At 53.2% G+C, this 19,332-nt stretch overlaps 3 protein-coding genes across 8 annotated transcripts; 2 read left to right on the top strand and 1 right to left on the bottom strand.

The window, feature by feature from the left end:
* The first annotated feature begins 6,546 nt into the window (after nucleotides 1-6,546).
* On the top strand, nucleotides 6,547-10,782 carry NR1I3 (nuclear receptor subfamily 1 group I member 3). Its single transcript, XM_045876769.1, has 8 exons — nucleotides 6,547-6,653; nucleotides 7,112-7,242; nucleotides 8,404-8,573; nucleotides 8,791-8,930; nucleotides 9,165-9,323; nucleotides 9,377-9,510; nucleotides 9,671-9,791; nucleotides 10,653-10,782. The coding sequence occupies exons 1-8, from the start codon at nucleotides 6,547-6,549 to the stop codon at nucleotides 10,780-10,782; spliced, it is 1,092 nt and encodes a 363-aa protein (XP_045732725.1).
* TOMM40L (translocase of outer mitochondrial membrane 40 like) lies at nucleotides 9,967-15,263 on the bottom strand. Of its 4 annotated transcripts, none has more exons than XM_045876767.3 (10): nucleotides 15,116-15,263; nucleotides 14,650-14,799; nucleotides 14,289-14,356; nucleotides 13,901-13,993; nucleotides 13,519-13,620; nucleotides 12,617-12,722; nucleotides 12,318-12,440; nucleotides 12,124-12,200; nucleotides 11,801-11,903; nucleotides 9,967-11,659 (listed from the first exon to the last, which is right to left on the bottom strand). In XM_045876767.3, the coding sequence occupies exons 2-10, from the start codon at nucleotides 14,762-14,764 to the stop codon at nucleotides 11,520-11,522; spliced, it is 927 nt and encodes a 308-aa protein (XP_045732723.1). In that variant the 5' UTR covers nucleotides 14,765-14,799; nucleotides 15,116-15,263; the 3' UTR covers nucleotides 9,967-11,519. The 4 variants fall into 4 exon arrangements, with proteins under 4 accessions (XP_045732723.1, XP_045732724.1, XP_064449876.1 ...); XM_045876768.3 differs by having other exon boundaries at nucleotides 14,650-14,899; nucleotides 15,116-15,247; XM_064593806.1 differs by lacking the exon at nucleotides 14,289-14,356.
* A 1,799-nt stretch (nucleotides 15,264-17,062) lies between these two features.
* On the top strand, nucleotides 17,063-18,539 carry APOA2 (apolipoprotein A2). 3 transcript variants are annotated; one of them, XM_045876084.1, is made up of 4 exons: nucleotides 17,063-17,102; nucleotides 17,263-17,338; nucleotides 17,636-17,768; nucleotides 18,307-18,539. In XM_045876084.1, the coding sequence occupies exons 2-4, from the start codon at nucleotides 17,287-17,289 to the stop codon at nucleotides 18,422-18,424; spliced, it is 303 nt and encodes a 100-aa protein (XP_045732040.1). In that variant the 5' UTR covers nucleotides 17,063-17,102; nucleotides 17,263-17,286; the 3' UTR covers nucleotides 18,425-18,539. The 3 variants fall into 3 exon arrangements, with proteins under 3 accessions (XP_045732040.1, XP_045732039.1, XP_045732041.1); XM_045876083.1 differs by having other exon boundaries at nucleotides 17,090-17,158; XM_045876085.3 differs by having other exon boundaries at nucleotides 17,094-17,149.
* Nucleotides 18,540-19,332: the final 793 nt, after the last annotated feature.

Below are 19,332 nucleotides of genomic sequence, written 5' to 3'. Positions count from 1 at the left end.
TGTATCCATCTGTCTTCTGGGTGTTAACAAGAGGAAAATGATGAAATAAGGTTGTGGTTGATGACAGGGAAGCTGCAGGAGACGTGTGAGGGCCTTGAACATCAGAACAAGGAATATAAACCTGACCCTCGCACAAACGGCGTGTTTAGATTATTCTTGCAGAGGAAACAGGACTAATTTGGCAAGGGAAAGATTAGGAGCCAGGAGAACAAGATGGAGATGTTGCTGTTGTGCAAAGTATAAGACTCTGGGTGAGTGTAGGGAAAGTAACAGAAGAGAAGGGAAGTGTTTGAGCCAGAACCCGGGATGGGGGCGGCGGGGGGGGGCCGCACAGGAAAAAGCAGGCTGAGTGAGACTGGAGATTTGGCTCCATGGACACCTGAGTGAGGTCAGTGACATGTCAAATGCAAACACAGCAGGTAGGAACCAAAGGCAGCACTGGGTCGGAAGTCAGAATGGAGTCAGGAATCAGACTAGAAGACTAAGTATCCTGTCAGAGAATCGGGATAGCAAAGGATCAGGATCCTCTCTGAAAGACAGCGACCACAAAGGGAAACAAGAATGTATCCAGGCGACCCCACGGAACCTGCGCTGCTGGAACGGGCCTGGCACAAAGTAGATTCCCTTCAATATTTGCGAAATGAATGAGTGCATTCCCAAATAATAACATATGAGCCACGTGGGAAGGGCATGAGCTTGGAATCAGACCTTAATGCATATCCTAGCCTATTTATTCATTCCATAAACATGTACTAAATGTGCCCGGTGTAGGATCTAAAAGTGACAGAGGCGGCTCTTGGCTTCAACAATTCACAGTTGATTGACAAGAGTCAGAAAGAAACAGACAATTGCTCTGCAATGTGGTAAGTGTTGTGACAGATGTGTGTGCAGAGGTGTAGCTCTGACCCCCAGGCTCCCAGGGCGATCATCTGCGCTCAGGCCTGCAGGGCCAAGGTGGATCAGGGGGACCAGGGAGGAGGGGTGTGGTGATTTGGAAGTGGAGGTGTGTATGGCAACTCCAACCGGATGGAATAACAAGGGCTGACGCTCAGAGGTGAGTGAGCATCGCGTGTTCAGGGATCTCTAAATGTTTAAGCACATCTAGAGCCAAAATGTGATGTGTTGGATCGGGGGAGGGAAGTGGGGTTGGAGTAGACGAGGCCAGAGTGATAGATCAGGGCCAGATCACAAAGGACTGTGTGTGACATGCTAAAGAGATTGGATTTTATCCTGAAGGTGATGGGAAGCAAATGAAGAATTTGAAGCAGGAAAGAGACATGATCCAATTTGCATTTTAGAAATAGCAACAGCATGGAGGATGGGCTGGAAGGAGATAAGGCTGGGCGTAGGGAGAATAATTTAATAGGTTACTGCAGTAATAAGTGGGAAATGGAGGAGGGCCTGAATTTAGCTAAGAGGCTGGGAGATGGCATGACAGGCTTGACATCTGATCATTTTTAGGGAGCGAGGGAGAGAAAGAAGGCTAGGGGACTCCCCAGCTTCTGGCTTGGCATCTGGGAGCAGGTGGCAATGGAGAGGAAGGAAAGGAAGAGGGTAAGAGAATGAATATGCATCGACTTCCTTCCATGTTCCAAACACTGTCTAAGTAACTTTACATATATTACTTTGTGTAATCTTCACAACAAACCTGGCTCATGGGTGTTATTAACCCCCTTTTCCAGATAAGAAAACTGAAGTTCAGAGAGTTTAACTCACTAGGCCATAACCAACACAGATGTTTTTCAGACCCTGGGACAGGCATGTGGGAAGAGGCTAAGGACACCAGTTAACTCTGAAAGCCTGCTCACTGTGGAGGTCAGGGGCATACCCCAGCAGCTCCCAGCCTCAGTCTTGCTCTGTGGGAGAGACTCTAAGACTGAGATCACTTCTTTTTCTTTTTTTAAGTTTTATTTATTTAAGTAATCTCTACACCCCACATGGGACTCAAACTCATGACCTCAAGATCAAGACTCACACATTCTTTCGACTGAGCCAGCCGGGCACCCCAAGGCTGGGAGCACTTCTGTACTCATTCTGTGCTCAGAGAGGCATGTCCCAAAGGCACCTACAAGAAGAACAAGGCTCAGGGCGATCCCTGGGCCCCAGAAGAAGGGACAGCACTGGGCCAGAGCATCTCTCCACCAAACTGAACTCCCCTCTCAGCATGTCCTACGGATCTGGGAGGAGGAAGTCAGCTTCCCTTCCCTTGTCTGGGATTGGCCCAGCCTGGTGCTACCAGACTCTCACGGAGCTGGGTCTCAGTGACATCAAATAGTTAGGGAAGGGGCAACAAAAGTAATTCAGCTAACGACAGCCTGAGTCAGAATTTAAATCTAAGTCTCTATGACTCCAAAACTCACGCACTTTCCACTTTCTCATGCTGGGAGAGTCACCAAGTTAGGTAATACAGAAGTTAGTGGGGGTTGACAGTGGTTCATTTTATTTTTCAGTATTATTAAGATATACTTGACATATAACATCATATAAGTTTGAGGTATAGAACATAATGATTTGACATATGTATATATTGTGAAATGATTCACCTGATATAGCCCTAAATTTTTTTCCCTGGTAATGAGAATTTTTAAGATCTACTCCCATAGCTGCCTTCAAACATACAATATTGTTAACTAGAGTCATCATGCTCTACATTACATCTTCAGAATTTTTTTATCCTTTAGGAGTTGATACCTTTTGACCACTTTTTAAAAAATATTTTATTTATTTATTTGAGAGAGAGAGAGAGCACGAGTGAGAGAGCACAAGCAGGGGGAGCGGCAGAGGGAGAGGGAGAAGCAGGCTCCCCGCTGAGCAGGAAGCCCCCCCCCCCCGACACGGGGCTCGATCCCGGGACCCTGGCATCATGACTTGAGACGAATGAACGAAGGCAGACGCTTAACCAACTGAGCCACCCAGGCGCCCCTCCTTTTGACCACTTTCACCCAATTCCCCCACATCCCCCACCATCCACCTCTGGCAACCAGAAATCTGATCTCTGTTTCTATGAGTTTGTCTTAGATTCCACATATAAGTGAGATCACACAGTATTTGTCTTTCTCTGTCTGACTTATTTCACTCAGCATAATGCCCTCAAGGTCCATCCATGTTGTCACAAATGGCAAGATTTCCTTCTGTTTATGGCTGAATAGTATTCCACTGTGTGTGTGTGTGAGTGTGTGTGTATTCACATCTTTATCCATCTATCCCTTGATGGACACCCAGGTTGTTTTCATTTCTTAGCTGTCGTAAATAATGCAACAATCAACACAGGGATTCACATATCTGTTCAGGACAGAGATTTTATTTCCTTTGGATATACACCCAGAAATGGAATTGCTGGATCAGATGGTAGTTCTATTTTTAATTTTTTGAGGAACTTCCATACTGTTTTCCATGGTGGCTGTGAATTTACATTCCCACGCACAAGGGTTCCCTTTCTTCACATTCTCGCCACCATTTGTTATCCCTTGTCTTTTTGATGATGGCCCTTCTGACTGGTGTGAGGTGGTATCTCACTGGAGTTTTGATTTGCATTGCCCTGATGATCGGTGATGCTGAGTACATTTTCGTGTACCTGTTGGCCATTTAAATATCTTCTTTGGAAAAATGACTATTCAGGTCCTTTGTTCATTTTTAATCGGATTATTGGTGGGGGCTGTTTGTTTTTGGTTTTGCTTTTTGCTATTGAGTTTCTTATATAGTTTTGATATTAACCCCTTACTGGATGGGTCCTTTGCAAATACTTTCTCCCATTCTGTAGGTTACCTTTTCATTTTGTTGATGGTTTCCTTTGCTGTGCAGTTTGATGCAGTCCTGCTAGTGTATTTTTTAGTTCATTGCTTGTGCCTTAGATATCGTAGAGCACCATTTTAAGACCTCCTGAATTTGAGATGCCTATGTGACATCCAAGTGAAGTCCGCTAATAAACTGGTGGGTGTATGCAGAACACCGTCCTCCTGTCATCTCTCTGCCAAGGAATGGTACCCGCATCCACTTAATCACTCATGCTAGAAACCTGGAATCATGTTTGACTCTTCCTCCTCTTCCTCAGCACACGCTAGTAGCCACCAAGTTCCAAAGACAGCACCTCCCATGTATTTCTCAAAACCCTCTCTTCCTCCGCAGCTTCCTACTGGGCTAGCTCAGGCATAATCTTCTCCCAACTACATTATGGCAACAGCTTCCTTCCTGGTCCCGTTGCCTTGGTCCTGCGCCATCAAATCCGTCTTCCAAACAGCCGGCAACATAAGGTATTTAGAATAAGATAGATCTATCCAGAATAGGTCTGCCCATGTCCTTTCTCCACTTCCTCTTCAGAAGCTTCCTGATGGATGCAAGCTACTTAGTCTGGGAGACAGGAGGTCCCCCGTGAACTGGCCTTGCCCACACCTCGGCCTCCTAGACCACCTCTCCAGAATCCTCCCCTCCCACTCCCAATCTGAAGTGCTGGGCTCCAGCAGGAGAGGCTTGTTTGTGGCTCGACAACACACACACCTTTTTGTATCTGGCTTCTGGAACTTTCTCAGGTTGCACTCTCTGCATTCTGAACTGCATTTTGTTTTCACCTAACTCCTCATTATCTTTTCAAAATCAACCCAGTTCTCACTCCTCCAGGAAGCCTTTCCTGCCTCTTCCTCAACACCTTTTTGCCAAAGCGGATTAGGTGCCCCTCCTCTGTGGTCCCATATGCTCTGTGCACAGCACCGTCATTGATCTGATTATGTTTCTTTACGTCTGTGCAAAGGTCTGTCTTCCTCACTAGCACAGTTAAGTTCCATAAGGCCAGAAAAGCATCTTATTCATCTTTTCATCCCTCCTGTCTACCACATAGTAGGTTGTCAGTGAATATTTGTTGATTAAATGAATGAGTACACATTCTCACAGTCACACTCAGGCGAGCATACCAACAGATGCACACACAGAGATGTGCTCAGCATCTCCCAAGAACCAGATCTAAGCACCTGTGCTCTCTGGAACCCCACTTATTGCAAAATGTAATAGTTTATACAATTCATTCTGGGGACCTAAGCAAGGCTCTGTCTCTTCCCTGTCTCTGTGTTTTTATGACTCCAACCTGCACATGGGTTTTAAACTCATATTTAGGGCAACATTAATTATAATTGAACTCTTAATGGAAGAAAAAGACAGGACCAAAAAAAAAAAAGGAAAATGCTTATTTCTAGTGGGAGAAGACTGTACAGTGCAGAAACAGCAAACACCCGGGGAAATCTGTAGTGAGAAGGACCTTTCAGATTAGAAGACTCAGCTTTGGACTTTATTCCAGTGCGTGTACGATATCAGATTTATCCAACATAGATGTAACCAACATATTGTCCATCCCCAAAACATCCAAATAGCTTTTGAGATACTTTTTCTGTTCATAGATATTGGGAGAATACACACACACTCACACACACTCACACTCACCCCTGCAAAAATATTCTGCAGTGCCAATGAAGCACTTAGACAACGCTGGTGAAGACTCCTACTTGCGACTCTTAAACCTATTCATTAGAAGTCCATCTTGGCTCCAGACAGGACCGAGAGCGTAATTTGTGGCACCCACTGAAAAACGAAAATGCAGATTCCCTTGTTCAAAAACCGTTGAGAATTTCAAGACAGCAATGGCAGAGCATGAAACCAAACCTGAGACACCTCAAGTTCAGGGTCCTGTGTACCTGCGCAGGTCACATGCCCACGAAGCCAGCTCGGTGCAAGAGTCCTCAAATCAATCCTAACTACTACCTCTAATTTGTTAAGAGGCCACTCTGACGTAATTCTCAGCCCCCCTAGTTAGGAAGTGTAGATCTCACTAGCTCTTCGCATAAGCTCTTAATTAGACCCCGGTCTCTTTTCAAGAACCTTCCTTTTGGGAGACTTGTGCAATTGGTGTGCCTATTCTTTTACTATGGTCAAACTGCACGTGAAAAACCTTGCTCTGTCTCTCCCTCTCTCTTTCCAGCTTGTCCAAGATCCAGGTTCAAAGGAGGCCTACAGATCTAGCCTGAAGCTCAGTAGTAGGGAAGATCTCCATGGGTCTGATAAGCAGCAGCTTCTGGTGAGTCATGAGGTCCCCCAGGTGCCAGCAACCTACACCATGGGCATGCTGGGAAAACCTCCCACCTGGGCCTTTGCCCTGGGTCCAGAGTCTGTGCCTTATCTAGGTAGTCGCTGAGAACAACTGGAGGCCACACACAGCAGAAGTTCCTTGTTTTCCAGGTACAGAGGGCCATAATCCCTAACTGCAAACACTGGCAGGTCCCGAGACCAAGGGGAAAGCAGGGGCAGATGGAAGTCTGGGGAGAGGCAGCCCACACAAGATTCCGTGGCCTGCAGGTGACAGGCCTAAGAGTAGCAGGTAGGAAATCTTTGGGGGGCCAGAGACTAAAAGCAATAAAGTACAGACAATGCAGAGGGTCAGGCCCAGGGCAGGTTTGGGAAGAGGTTCTAAAGAAGCGGGAGAAGAGCATCAAGGGTGGCCTCCAGCTAACCACTAACCCTTCCCACATCCAGGGGCCTACAACGGCCATTGCAACATCTGAAGCCATGGCCAGTGGGGAGGATGAGCCGAGGAGCTGTATGGTATGTGGGGACCGAGCCACCGGTTATCACTTCCACGCCCTGACTTGTGAGGGCTGCAAGGGCTTCTTCAGGTAAGAGCCTCCTCCCCAGGAGAAACAACCTCCCAAACCGCCCACCAGGCAGTCTTTGAGCTGTGGCACATGCCCGAGCTTGTCCAGCTGTGTTACTCCTGCCTCTCGGAGCCTAACTGCCCTGTGGCTAGCATGCTACATCTTGCCAACCTCAACATCTCATAAATAGGTGCGTAAATAGAATAATAGGGGGAAGGCTGTGTCTGCCCTGTGGTCACAACCCCTTAGTCAAGAGCACTTCTTCTGTACTCACTACCTGCAAAGCACCAAGCCAGTGATCTTGTGCCCCCATGCTCGAGATGTGTTGTACCCTACCCACCCTTAGGGACCCTTGGGCACAGCTCAGGTTAGCCCACGTCCCCACACATCCTTGTAGATCATGTCATCTCAGCCCCTCACATAGCCACCTGTTCACTGCCATCCACGACCACCCTCCCGGACGTCTCCATCTCTCACAGACGAACAGTCAGCAAAAACACTGGTCTCACCTGCCCCTTTGCTGGAAGCTGTAAGGTCAACAAGGCCCAGAGGCGCCACTGCCCAGCCTGCAGGTTGCAGAAGTGCCTAGATGCTGGCATGAAGAAGGAAAGTGAGTTGGCCCCCTACCAACACAAGAACCCACTGACTAGGTCTCTCTGCTTTACCCTCGTTCCCAAAGCATATTCTCCACACAAGAGGAGTAAGCTTTTGGAAACAAGTCAGATGATGTTTCTATTCTGCTCAAAACCCCAATGGCTCCCCACCTCTCTTACAGTCCGAGATCTCGTGGTCTAGCTCCCCCATAGAGCCCCCCAGATTTCCTCTCCTACTCTTCCTGCCTTGCTCCGTCACTCACAGCCCCACACTGACTTCAGTGACACCCTCAAGCACACCCAGCACACCTTCCTGGGGACTTCTGCACTTGCCAGTCCCTCCACCAGATTGCTCCTCCCCTAGATAACCACATGGCTTGAATTTCTGTCTCTCACATAAGGTGCATGTCACTTAGTAGGTACTTGATAACTGTTGAACGAATCATTGCACGCCGTTATTCTGTGCCACATAATTAGGCTATGCTCCCAACAGACCATGTCACTGGAGCTCACGGAAGTCAATGTGCCAGAGCTCACTCAGAATCAAAGTTACTACGTCCATGTTCAGACTCTTCTGACTCCCAAGCCCTTGCTTTCCTGTGATAGCACACTACTTTTCAATATGCAGCAGTGGAAACTGTAGAAGTCAAAAAATCTTGGCTTGCATCACTTTAGTGTTTTGTGACCCTGGGCCTGCCACTAGAATGCCAGCCTGCTTATGTATCTGAAAAATCTGGATAATAACATCTGCCTTGACTACCCTCTACCCATAGGGTTGTTTCATCCAGCGAGATTTAACCTCAGAACCCTTGACGTTATAGGGCTATGTAAACAGAAGGTGATGCTTTAGGAACCAAGAGCCCTCCCTCTTCAGTGGTTGCCCAGAAACCAGACATCTCCCTTCACTGCGACCGCTTTACTCTCCACCCCTCCTTCCCCCCAGTTGGTGCCTTGTTTTCCGCGGTGGGGCCTCCCGGGCTGGGGAGGGTGGACAGGGATCCCCTACCCCCTGGGGCCTCTAGGACTTCAGCCGCACCCAAGGAGGCCGCAGGAATGTTGCTCCCTCCCCACATCCTTCATCGCTCACGGTACCCAAAGGCTCCCAGACAGGGGGCTGGCAGAGAGAGGCGCTCCCCGCGGGTCTCAATGGCGCTGGCCTTCATCTTCCCTGGGCACAGTGATCCTGTCGGCAGAAGCCCTGGCCCAGCGGCGGGCGAAGCAGGCCCAGCGGCGGGCACAGTGGGCACCTGTGCAGCTGAGCAAGGGGCAGCAAGAGTTAGTCCAGACACTCCTGGGGGCCCACGCCCGCCACGTGGGCACCATGTTTGACCAGTTCGTGCAGTTCAGGGTGAGACTTTATATGGACTTTGGTCTGAAAGGGCACCAACGGGGTGCCTGAGGAGGCTGACCCGAGGGAGGGGGCGGGTGTGCCATGCCCCAATACGGAGGACGAGACTTCCCCAGAACCCCACCATCGACAGGCTCCTCGGCCCGGAACTCTTCCAGGAGAGGGCTGGAGAGACCCCTGGGGCCAGGGCCACTCACTCGGGCTCTGATCTCTGCAGCCACCGGCTCATCTGTTCATGCACCACCAGCGCCTGCCCATCCCAGTCCCCCCACTGCCTCTGCTCGAGCACTTCGCAGAGGTCAACACTTTCATGGTACAGCAAGTCATCAAGTTCACCAAGGATCTGCCCCTCTTCCGGTACGTGACCTCCCCTTACCTTTCAGGAGGAAAACCCTCCAATAAATTATAACCACACACAAACACACCCCCCAAAAACAGTCACTGACCCTCTAAACCCATCTTGCAGCCTTTCCAAGCACCAGGTCTTGAATTCCCTCTTCCGGTTTTAAGTATCTCAAGCAGAACTGGGAGCTCCTCTCCCTCTCTGAAGTTCAGGGCAGAGCCTAAAACGCTCTTGTCTGCTCCGTACAGGTCCCTGCCCATGGAGGACCAGATCTCCCTTCTCAAGGGAGCAGCGGTTGAAATCTGCCATATCGCACTCAATACCACTTTCTGCCTCCAAACACGAAACTTCCTCTGTGGGCCACTCCGCTACACGCTGGAGGACGGCGTCCACGGTGAGGCCCGCGGGTACACGGCCCTTGCCGAGCGGTCTGTGGCGGGGTGACCAGAAGGATCCTGAGGCTGGCATCTCCCACAGTGGGGTTCCAGGAAGAGTTTTTAGAGTTGCTCTTTCGCTTCCATGCCACATTGAGGCGATTCCAGCTCCAGGAGCCCGAGTATGTGCTCATGGCTGCCATGGCCCTCTTCTCTCCCGGTGAGCATCCCCCAAAGCCCAGAAGCTTTTGCTCCTCCACCTCTGCCCAAACTCCCAGCCCTGTGAATCCCTCTGTGCCAGGGCTTTGGCTTCAAACCCAGCCTGGGTCCAGCTGTGCTATAGGCCCACGCCTGCTCCCCACCTGTCCTTCCCGCCCCCCTCCCCTGTCTTACAGACAGGCCTGGGGTTACCCAGAAGGAGGAGATCGATCGTCTGCAAGAGATGATGGCACTGACCCTGCAGAGCTACATCAAAGGCCAGCCGCCAAGGCATCGGGATCGGTACGGGGGAGCCTGGGGGCTTGGAGGCTGTGCCGGGGCAGGAAGGCAAGGGAAACGCTGAGCTCAGGAGGAATGCTTTTACTGTCCTTTCCTCTGGGAAACCAGGTCCCTTGGGGGCTCTAGTCCTTCCCTCGCACCTCATATGGTTCTGACATCCAAATCGCTCCTACTGCTGTTTCATCTGATTTTTTCCAGATTTTTTTTTTTTTATTCAGTAGAGATGCAAAGTAGTAGCTCGCAGGCTCTGTATAATAGCATTCCTGAGATTGATGGCATCCATCACCTTACCCATCCAACTCTGCAGGCTAAAGCAGCCTTCCAAGATTCTCATTTGCTCTCTTTCCTTCACCCTTCCCTTCCTCTCCATTGGCCCATTCCTTTAATTTTTCATCCCCCTTGAAGTTATTATGGTCATTCAGTTTCATGGCCAAAGCCAGTCCCTGGCTCAACAGTCCATGATCTATCCAGGCTCTGAGGTACACTCTGCTTGTTCTCGTTTGTTCCTCAATGAGCCAGTCTGGCCAGAAGATGGATGCTTTAGACCATAGAACACACCCACCTTCTAGAACCTCCTCTAGAAGGCCAGATCCACAGATTCCACACAGGTGAAGTTCTGACCAAGTTTGGGGCTTTCTTCACACTTGGCCCTCAGACCTCTGGGTTCAAGAAAAACAGCATGGTGAGAGAAGACCTCGGGAACCTTTGGAATTTTTGATAAATATTTCATACTAGAGCATGAGTTTCTCTAGTGTTCAGACCTAGCTTCACTGAGGGAAAGTTCAGGGGAGCAAGACCTCAAGACAAGACTCTCAGCTACCTAACTTTCCTCTTTCCCTGGTGACCCCACTACTTCCTCCAAAGGTTTCTGTATGCGAAGCTGCTGGGCCTGTTGGCTGAGCTCCGGAGCATTAACAACGCATATGGGTACCAAATCCAGCACATCCAGGGACTGTCCGCCATGATGCCACTGCTCCAGGAGATCTGCAGCTGAGGCCCCAGCTTGCCTCCTTCCCCAGCCCAGCCAACTTCACACGTTGGACTGGAAAGGGGAAAATGCTGGGGCCAGAGGTTGGAACCAGTAGAAAGGGAGCCCAGTGGTTGCAATGAAAGACTAAAGCAATAACTGCCTCTTCATGCAGTCTCGGGGTTGGTGGGGGATGATCACGGGGACAGAGTTGTTCTCTGGAAGCATGGAAGATGGGGAAGGAGGAAGCCTCAGGGCTAAGAGGTAAAGAAGCTCCTTCTGGGAATGGGGGCGGGGGGCACTTTCTGAGGTCAAAGATTTAGCCCTTCAGCCGTCCTCTTCCCAGCCCTGGGAGACTCTGGGATGGAAAACAGGGTAGGGAGCTAATCCCATGCAGACTGTTCTGCTCTGAGGAGGAAGAACCTAGGAGCTTTAATCGATAGGGGAACGAAGAAGGGGGTCAGTGAGGGGAGAAAAGTTGGCCAGACACACCCCTTAATCCTTCTCCCTTAGTCCAGAGCCACAAGAGCATGGGAAGAGGAGCCTGGGGCCAGTGGCAGAGGTGGGGGCCTCACACCACCGCCTCAGCAGCTGCCCCTGTGGCAGCTCCAGTTCTGAGGAGGGCACGGTCCTGTCCCCCACTCTGCTCCTGGGACCCACAGGTCACTCGGCAAGGTGGGCTCTGGAGAGGGGGCCTAGTCTCTGGCCCTAGGGCACCTGACTTGGAGGTTCCAGCGTCTGTGGGGGCTGGCTCTGGGACCCCCTCAGCCCACAGTGATGCCGAAGCCACAGTGGAATCTGTTGCGCCAGTGACTGAGGAAGGCTCCAAGCGCTAGGGTGACAGGCAAGGGGGGCATCTTCTTCTCCAGCACAGCACCCACACACCAGTTACTGTCCACCAAGCCTGTTGGGGAGCAGGGTACACACGAGCTTATTTCACAGGCTCGGAGACAGGGGCCCGAAGCAAGGTCAGAAGGACGCTTCCCTCCTCCCTCTGTGCGCCCAGTCCCTCAGCACCTCCGGACGCCATCGTCACAACCCTTACCTCTAAATACCATGTTGGCCTGGGGCAGAGTCAGGTGGTAACCAAAGGAGAAGGTTGTGTCTTGTAGCCTTGTGTTGGCCTCAAATTCCACTCCAACCTGGACCTGAGCACCATGGGCAAGGATGGGAGAAGGACCTGCGTCAGTGAGGACCAGAGGAGTCCTGACGGGGAGGGGGCGCTCAGGGAGACGGAGGCGGGCGTGAAACATCTGTGCCGTGGGGGGGGGCTGGGCAGAGCCGCAGGGCAGCGGGGCCTGGGGAGGTGCGCAGGGGCACAAGTTCCCCACTGACCGGCCGGGCCGGGGGCGGCATCGGTTGTCTCACCTGTTCGTTGGCCCTGTGGTAATAACTTGCATGGGCCCCGCCTGATCCCACATTCAGTGTAGCTACCCAGTGTACCGCTGTAAAAACCAAAATGCGGGAGACAAGGAGCGTTACTGTAGCAGGACGCAGGCCAGCACCCCTCACCGAGTTCAGAATCGCCCCCCCCCCCGCCCCGATTCCTCCTCACCCCGTACCCGAGTACTTCCCAGCCAGTGTCAGGATAGCGCCCTCTTCGCCTGGCCTGCGGTGATAAACTAGCTCTCCTCCCAGCACCAGCCGATGGGTGAGGCTCTGCAGGAAGTGCGCCACCATGATCACTGCGGGGTAGCGGGGAGACATGGAGTCGGTCCCAGGGACGGCATCCAGGCCTGCTCCCCCACCGCAGCCTGCCCAAGAAGTTTCTAATCCCTCAACTGTACAGGCGATGAGAAGGCAGAGGCAACATCAGCAAGTGGGCAGCCAAGAGGCAAAGCACCCCGCCCCAGTTCCTCACCCGATTCCCCAATCAGGTCGGGATTCCCCAGGGTCAGAGTGGCTGTACAGTCATCTCCTCGGTACTCGCCATCAAACTGCCACGTCAGGAACTTGGCCTGCTGCGTCTGGGTAGGGAGAACAAGGAGTAAAGCCCCCCCCGACCCCCGCCCGGACGATCACTCCTGCCCTGCTCCTCTCCCTGGAGCCCCCCCCCCCCCCGCCCGGACGATCACTCCTGCCCTGCTCCTCTCCCTGGAGTCCCCCCCACCCCCGCCCCCGCCCCCGCCCCCGCCCCCGCCCGGACGATCACTCCTGCCCTGCTCCTCTCCCTGGAGCCCCCACCCCCGCCCGGACGATCACTCCTGCCCTGCTCCTCTCCCTGGAGACCCCCTCCACCCCCGCCCCCGCCCGGACGATCACTCCTGCCCTGCTCCTCTCCCTGGAGTCCCCCCCCACCCCCGCCCCCGCCCCCGCCCCCGCCCGGACGATCACTCCTGCCCTGCTCCTCTCCCTGGAGCACCCCCACCCCCACCCCCGCCCGGACGGTCACTCCTGCCCTGCTCTTCTCCCTGGAGCCCACCCCCACCCCCGCCCGGACGATCACTCCTGCCCTGCTCCTCTCCCTGGAGCACCCCACCCCCCACCCCCGCCCGGACGATCACTCCTGCCCTGCTCCTCTCCCTGGAGCCCCCCCCCCCCCGCCCGGACGATCACTCCTGCCCTGCTCCTCTCCCTGGAGCCCCCCCCCCCCCGCCCGGACGATCACTCCTGCCCTGCTCCTCTCCCTGGAGCCCCCCACCCCACCCCCGCCCGGACGATCACTCCTGCCCTGCTCCTCTCCCTGGAGCCCCCCCTGACTGAGCAGGACACTCATGGGGAAAGAGGAAATGCTTCAGGATGGAGGCAGGAACCATGGGTCACCTGGAAGACAGCCTTGGCTCGGAGCCGCTCTGCCAAGAGGAGCAGGACCTGGGCGTTGAGGCTGCCACTGCTGTCCATATCCCCTACCACAGTGGGGAACACCTGTTGAAGAGCGCACACAGTAAGACTGAGCTGGGGGGGCACCACTCAGCTTCCATCCAACCAGCCAGGATTTCTTAACAGTACCCAGCGCCCCCTAGTGGAGCCGCAGAGACAAACTCCGGCTCATCACAAACAGTTCCCCCACTCCCTCCCATTCAGAGGAAACAGAGAAGCAGGTGCCCTGTACATTCTTCCCCATAACGCACTCATTTCCTCCTCCTCTCGACCCGAGTCCCGGCTGGACTTTGAGGGAGATGACCCAGGTGTGAGGAGTCCTCACCTCGGTGGGGCTAAGTTGCCAGTCCCCTGCATAGGCTGCATGGAGGTGATAGCCTGGCAAGCCCAGGGCACTCATATGCACCGTGTGAGCCACCTGAGGAAAGAGAAGTCATGGAGGAAAGCATTCCTGCCCATTTCAATCCCCGTTCCACCCCTCCTCTTCTCCCCATCTAGAAGGCCTAATAAGAATCCCAAATATCCCAGCATACACAGAGGGTCACCAAAACTAAAAGCAACAAGTCCCCCAGGCAAGGGAAGTAAAGAGAGCCCCACATCCTCCCTCATTTGTCCCACATAGCCTGGTTAAGGCTTGAGTACAAAGGCAAGGAGGAGAGGATCCAGGGATAGGAAGGCAGGAACCGTAAGGAGGGCCAGAGAAGTGGGAGCACCTGGAAATGGCTGCTCAGAACCTTGTTGACAACGAGCTTCACTCCCTCCATCTGTGCTGGGAACACATCTGAAGGGGGTGGAGGGGAGGGGAAGGGGAGGAATATAAGCACAGACAAGGAACCCCCTACCCCAAGAAGTAGTCTCCCCTTGCAATCCCACTGAAAGCACTCTGGAGGCACTGACCTCCTTTCAAGTCCTACCGCGAAATGTTCCACTCCATTCGGGCACCTGATCCTCCCTGAGGCTGGCTGCCCCAGCTGGGATCTCCCCTTTCCTGCTCCCATCACAGGACACCCAGCATTCAAGACCCTCCCCTCCTCTGCCCCTTCAACGTGAGACACCCAAATGCCAACTTCTCACCTTTGCATAGCCGGTGCAGCTCATCGAAGCTCCCAGGGTTGGGCAGAGGTTCCTCTCGACGGGGACTCCGGCGGGGCAAAGCCCCCATCGGTGCCAGGCCCAGTGTGTTCCCCATTTCAGTCCAGAGAACAGGGGAGGGGCCGGGTTAGCCTGAGAAAGGACGCTATTGCTCCCTCTCCCCACCACGGGTCCCACCCCCCATCATCCGACTCCCCCGTCCCAGAAACTTCCACATGGTCCGATGCTAGACCTGGAACAGGAAGAGTGGGGAGAGGGTACCGGTGGGGAGACTGAACCCCAGGCACACTCCCGTCCCATCTTTGATTCTTCACCCCACCTGTCACCCCGTCCCCTCCCCCATTCTCTAATCCTAGCTCTCATCACAGACCTCACCCAGCATCCCAGTCTTTCTGCTCTTCATTCCTAGGCCCCAAGGCGAGGCTTGCAATGAAGCAATAGCCCTTACCGTCTCAGATTATCATGCTGCCCCTTTTCCCCCGGCACACCCCGGTCATCTTGATGGGGGCAGCCATCTTGAGTGATGGCAGTACTGCGGCTTCACGCTGCATTATCAGCGTGGTCATGAGCGCCATCTTGGAATCGGGCAAAAAAGACATCAAAGACCCGACCCTCCCTTGATTGGGCCCCGCCCAATCGATTAAAAAAAAAAAAAAAAGCTGCCTCCGTCTCCCAGGGGCCAATGGGAGAGGAGGAAGCAAAGGAGAGGCAGAGTCAGGTCCAAGAGAGCTCCAACCCAGGCACTGCAGAGGCGGGCGGGACTTGATTGGCAGCTCCTCAGACTTACTCAAGTAGATGGGCTTAGATCGCGCGGCCTCAACAAGGTCGGGAAAACGCCGTGAATGTACTAGACACCAGAGGGAGCATCTTGGAGCTTGGGCCAACTCCTTTCGCCGCGCAGCCTGGAGGCTTCCGTTTTGTGAAGGGTGGCAGAGGGAATGATCGTGAATACTGCATTCGAACCCTGGTTCATATGGCTCCCAGGTGCCCCCTACTTCGAGCCCCTTAGGGACTCCTCACAGCCCCCCATAGTACGCCGCAGAGCACAGTACACACCTCCAGATGAGTACCACTCGCAAGTACCGCTCTCCCTATGGAGACATGGAGGTCTGCACCTCTCAAAGTTCACCTTGTGGTTCTCTTGGTGGAATGGGACTGGGTGAGAGTTTGGGATAGAGGAGCAGGGGTCGCAGCCTTAGTTCTAGCAGGATGATTCCCTGAAGCAACTGCCCCCTGTCGGCTAACCCTTCCCTCATTGCCCAGGTAGAGTTGGCAAATAAAATCAAGGAATACGGGCTCTGGCCCCCCAATGCACTCCACTCCAGAGCCAGGGACAGTCAATGGAGCACGCTTCAAGTACTAAGCACTCTACAGAGGAATAATTGTAGATGGAGTAAGATTTTTTAAGGCCCTGGTCACTTCCCTCACACCTCCATCTCCATCTCTCAAGAATGTTCTATGTACACTTTTGAGGGCAAAAGGGTAAAAGATACAAATGCTTCTGATATCTATTTAGCTGATTTCACCCAAATGCCTTGGGCTTGGGGAATGTACCTTTGTCCTCCCTCACAATTAGGGCTGGCACAGGGGCTGGGGCCTTGGTCAGAGGGATGCTCTGGCCCCTGCTGACTCATACTGGGTGACCATCACCTTAGAATGATAAGGTAATCCAGTGACCAGGGAACTTCAACCTTTATCCTTGGTAGAAGACTCTCATTCACCTCCTTTCTTGCCAGAGCCCACCATTTGGAAAGGGGAAGGCAGGGGCTACTTTCTGAATTTGTTTTATTGAGGGTAGGGTGTACTCATTTATCAGCACTCAGGAGGGTCATTCTTGGCTCTCATGTTTTCTCCCTCATCTCATTACACATTAACTGAAAACAGGACAGATTCAATCACACCTGCCCTCTGGCCCTAACCCTTATCCTCCTAATCCTCATTCCCCTGCCCCTGATTTCAAGTCCTTTCCCCTTTCTTCTGTTCCCCAGTACCTCTCTACCAAGCTGCAGTGAAGGGGATAGGGCTGGGGAGACAAAATCTAGCCACAGTGGGACAAAGTTACCAAGGGCTGAGGGCTTATATGTCAGGGCTTTCTGGAAGAAAACTAGGAATCCTGCTTCCTGCAGCATTCAAATCCAAAGACTGCTCGCCCCAGACCCCAAAAGAATGAGAGTTGAATAAGCCTGAAGTATACCCCCTTGGCCTCCGCTAAGACCTGCACCCCCTGCCTCCCACCTTATCACCATGATCCCCCACACGCGTGTCCTCTCCTCCCCCATTTCTCCCACTTGTTTACTCCAACGTGGCCCCTGCCCCAATGGCGCTCTTCCACAGTCCTTATCACCTGACAGGGGGGTGGGGAAGCAGAAATATATATAGCTCCCGTCTCCCCAGCCAGGCCAGACACAGACAGCAAGGGCAGAGAAGTCAACCAGGTAGGGTAAGGGAGCGAGCAGTGTGGCCAGGATCCAGAGCGGACCAGGTTTTAATGGTGGGAAGCTAGGGAACCAGGGTGGAGTGGGCACCTAGGTAGGGGTCTCTGGGGGGGGGGGGGGGGCTGAAGCTCATTCCTCCCGCACCCCCAACTGTTTCCAGGCCACCATCCCCACTGTTACCACCATGAAGGTGCTTGCCTTGGCTGTGCTTCTCCTCGCCGTCTGTAGCCTTGAAGGTGAGTGTGATATGGAGGGGGGTCCCAGGAAGGAGAAGGTGCCCTTAGGGGTCCTAGCTACCCGTCTGTCTGGGCTCCTATGCCAGAGCGCTCCAAAGGAAGATCACTCCCTCTCTAAAGCTCAGAAGGCTCATCCAGAGACCTGGAGCTGGGTAGCTGTTTGGGGAGGGGGCTGAGAGAGGGGGCTGGCTACTGACAGAGGTATGGCAGGAGGCCAGGACTCATTGTTGGGGACCCAGCTGACGAGGTGTGTGTGTGTGTATGTGTGTGTGTGTATGTGTGCGCACGCGCGCGCAGGGGCTTTTGTTCGGAGACAGGCAGAGGAGCCGAATCTGCAGAGCCTGGTCGCTCAGTACTTCCAGACCATGACCGACTACGGCAAGGACCTGGTGGAGAAGGCCAAGGGCCCAGAGCTTCAGGCCCAGGCCAAGTAAGTCTCAGTGAAAGGGGCTTAGGGGGTGCTCCCGGCTGGCTCAGTTAATGGAACATGCAACTCTTGATCTCCACGTTGTGAGTTCAGGCCCCACATTGGGTATAGAGATTGCTTAAAAATAAAATCTTTTAAAAAAAAAGAAAAGAGAAGAGAAGAAGTAAAGAAAGGGGTTCAGGAACCAGGGAGCTATAGAGAGAAAGAAGAGAAGATGGGAGGTTGCACAGAAGATGGAGCTCAAGGGTGAGAGTTAGAGAGGGTGAGGTTTAAGTTGGAGAGAATAATTCCTTTGCCACCTTGTAGATCCCAGGGACCTCTTGGACAGATAGGGCCAGCAGGAACTAGGCTTTGAATTTCTCTCTCCAGAATCTGTTCCTCTACTCAGTGGAGGGCTTGCCTCCTCTCCTGGGAGCATTGCCATGCCAGGATGGACCAGGCCCTAGAGTTTGGGGAGCTGGGTCTCACCTCCCACGAGCCACGAGGCCCCTGCCAGCGCCTACGGTCTCTCACACTGGCCTCTAATCCTTTGAATACACAGGGCTTACTTTGAGAAGACGCAGGAGCAGCTAACACCCCTGGTCAAGAAGGCCGGAACCGACCTGATCAACTTCTTGAGCAATTTCATGGACCTCAGAACACAGCCTGCCACCCAATGAGGCGTCCAGACCATTGTCTTCCCTCCCCTGCTGGCCCCTAGAACCCCCACTGGCCAGGTCTGGAGCCCTCTCCCAACATGCTCCTTGTTTTCTACAATAAATACTGAAGGAGTCAGGTGTGAGCCTGGTGCTTTGGGGGACTGGGAGAAGTAGGGGTATTGGTGAGGGGAGGACCGAGAGGCCTGCTCCTGCTAGGAGAGGGGTTTGGTGTGAGGAGTGGAGGGAGGGATGAAGAGACAGATGGTGGAAACAATGGGGAAGTGGTGTCTGTGATTCTTCTCCATGCCTGACGCATCTTCCCCCAGCCTGGGATCTGCTCTGCAGCAGAGGCTTAGGCTCTGCACTGCACAAGGGATGGTGAACAGCAGGGGAGCGTCACAAACTGAGGCCCTAGACTACCGGAGGTCACAGGAAAGGAGGGCATCCCCTCCCCCAGAACTTCCTCTTGATCCTTCTATGAAGAGGAGAAGGCTTCCCATAAATGAACCCAGAGGTGTCAGCCAGGACCCTGGCTTCCCTTCTGAGCCAGGGGAACACCATGCTTCCCCCCATCCTACAGAAAAGATAGATTCACTCTTCTTCCCCAAAAGTGCTCAAACCCTCCTTCCATTTAAAATCTCTCACCTAGACCCCCTGTCTGGGGAACACCCATTCCAAAGCTCTCCCCCTATTATCTGGGTGCTAGTCACAGAACTGGCCGGGTGGTCAGATCTGGAACTCATAGACATGAGGCCAGCTAGGGGCCAGACAGGTCTCCTGGATTAAATCAAAATGGAGTGGAAATCAGGCTGGGCCAATGTGGGAGACTCACAATACCAAAGTGGAGCTCAAGGAAGAGGAGGCATCTTCCAATAAAAGTTTGTTCCCACTTCACACTTAAAGCAGTTACCTCCCTGGCTCATTTCTCA

This window comes from Mirounga angustirostris, unplaced genomic scaffold (assembly GCF_029215605.1).
Source record: "Mirounga angustirostris isolate CCGP_5_RB_7025 unplaced genomic scaffold, mMirAng1.0.hap1 SCAF_6, whole genome shotgun sequence".
NCBI classification, from domain to species: Eukaryota; Metazoa; Chordata; class Mammalia; order Carnivora; family Phocidae; genus Mirounga; species Mirounga angustirostris.
The sequence above is the reverse complement of the archived record's forward strand: the minus strand, read 5'-3'. Positions and strand labels throughout refer to the sequence as shown.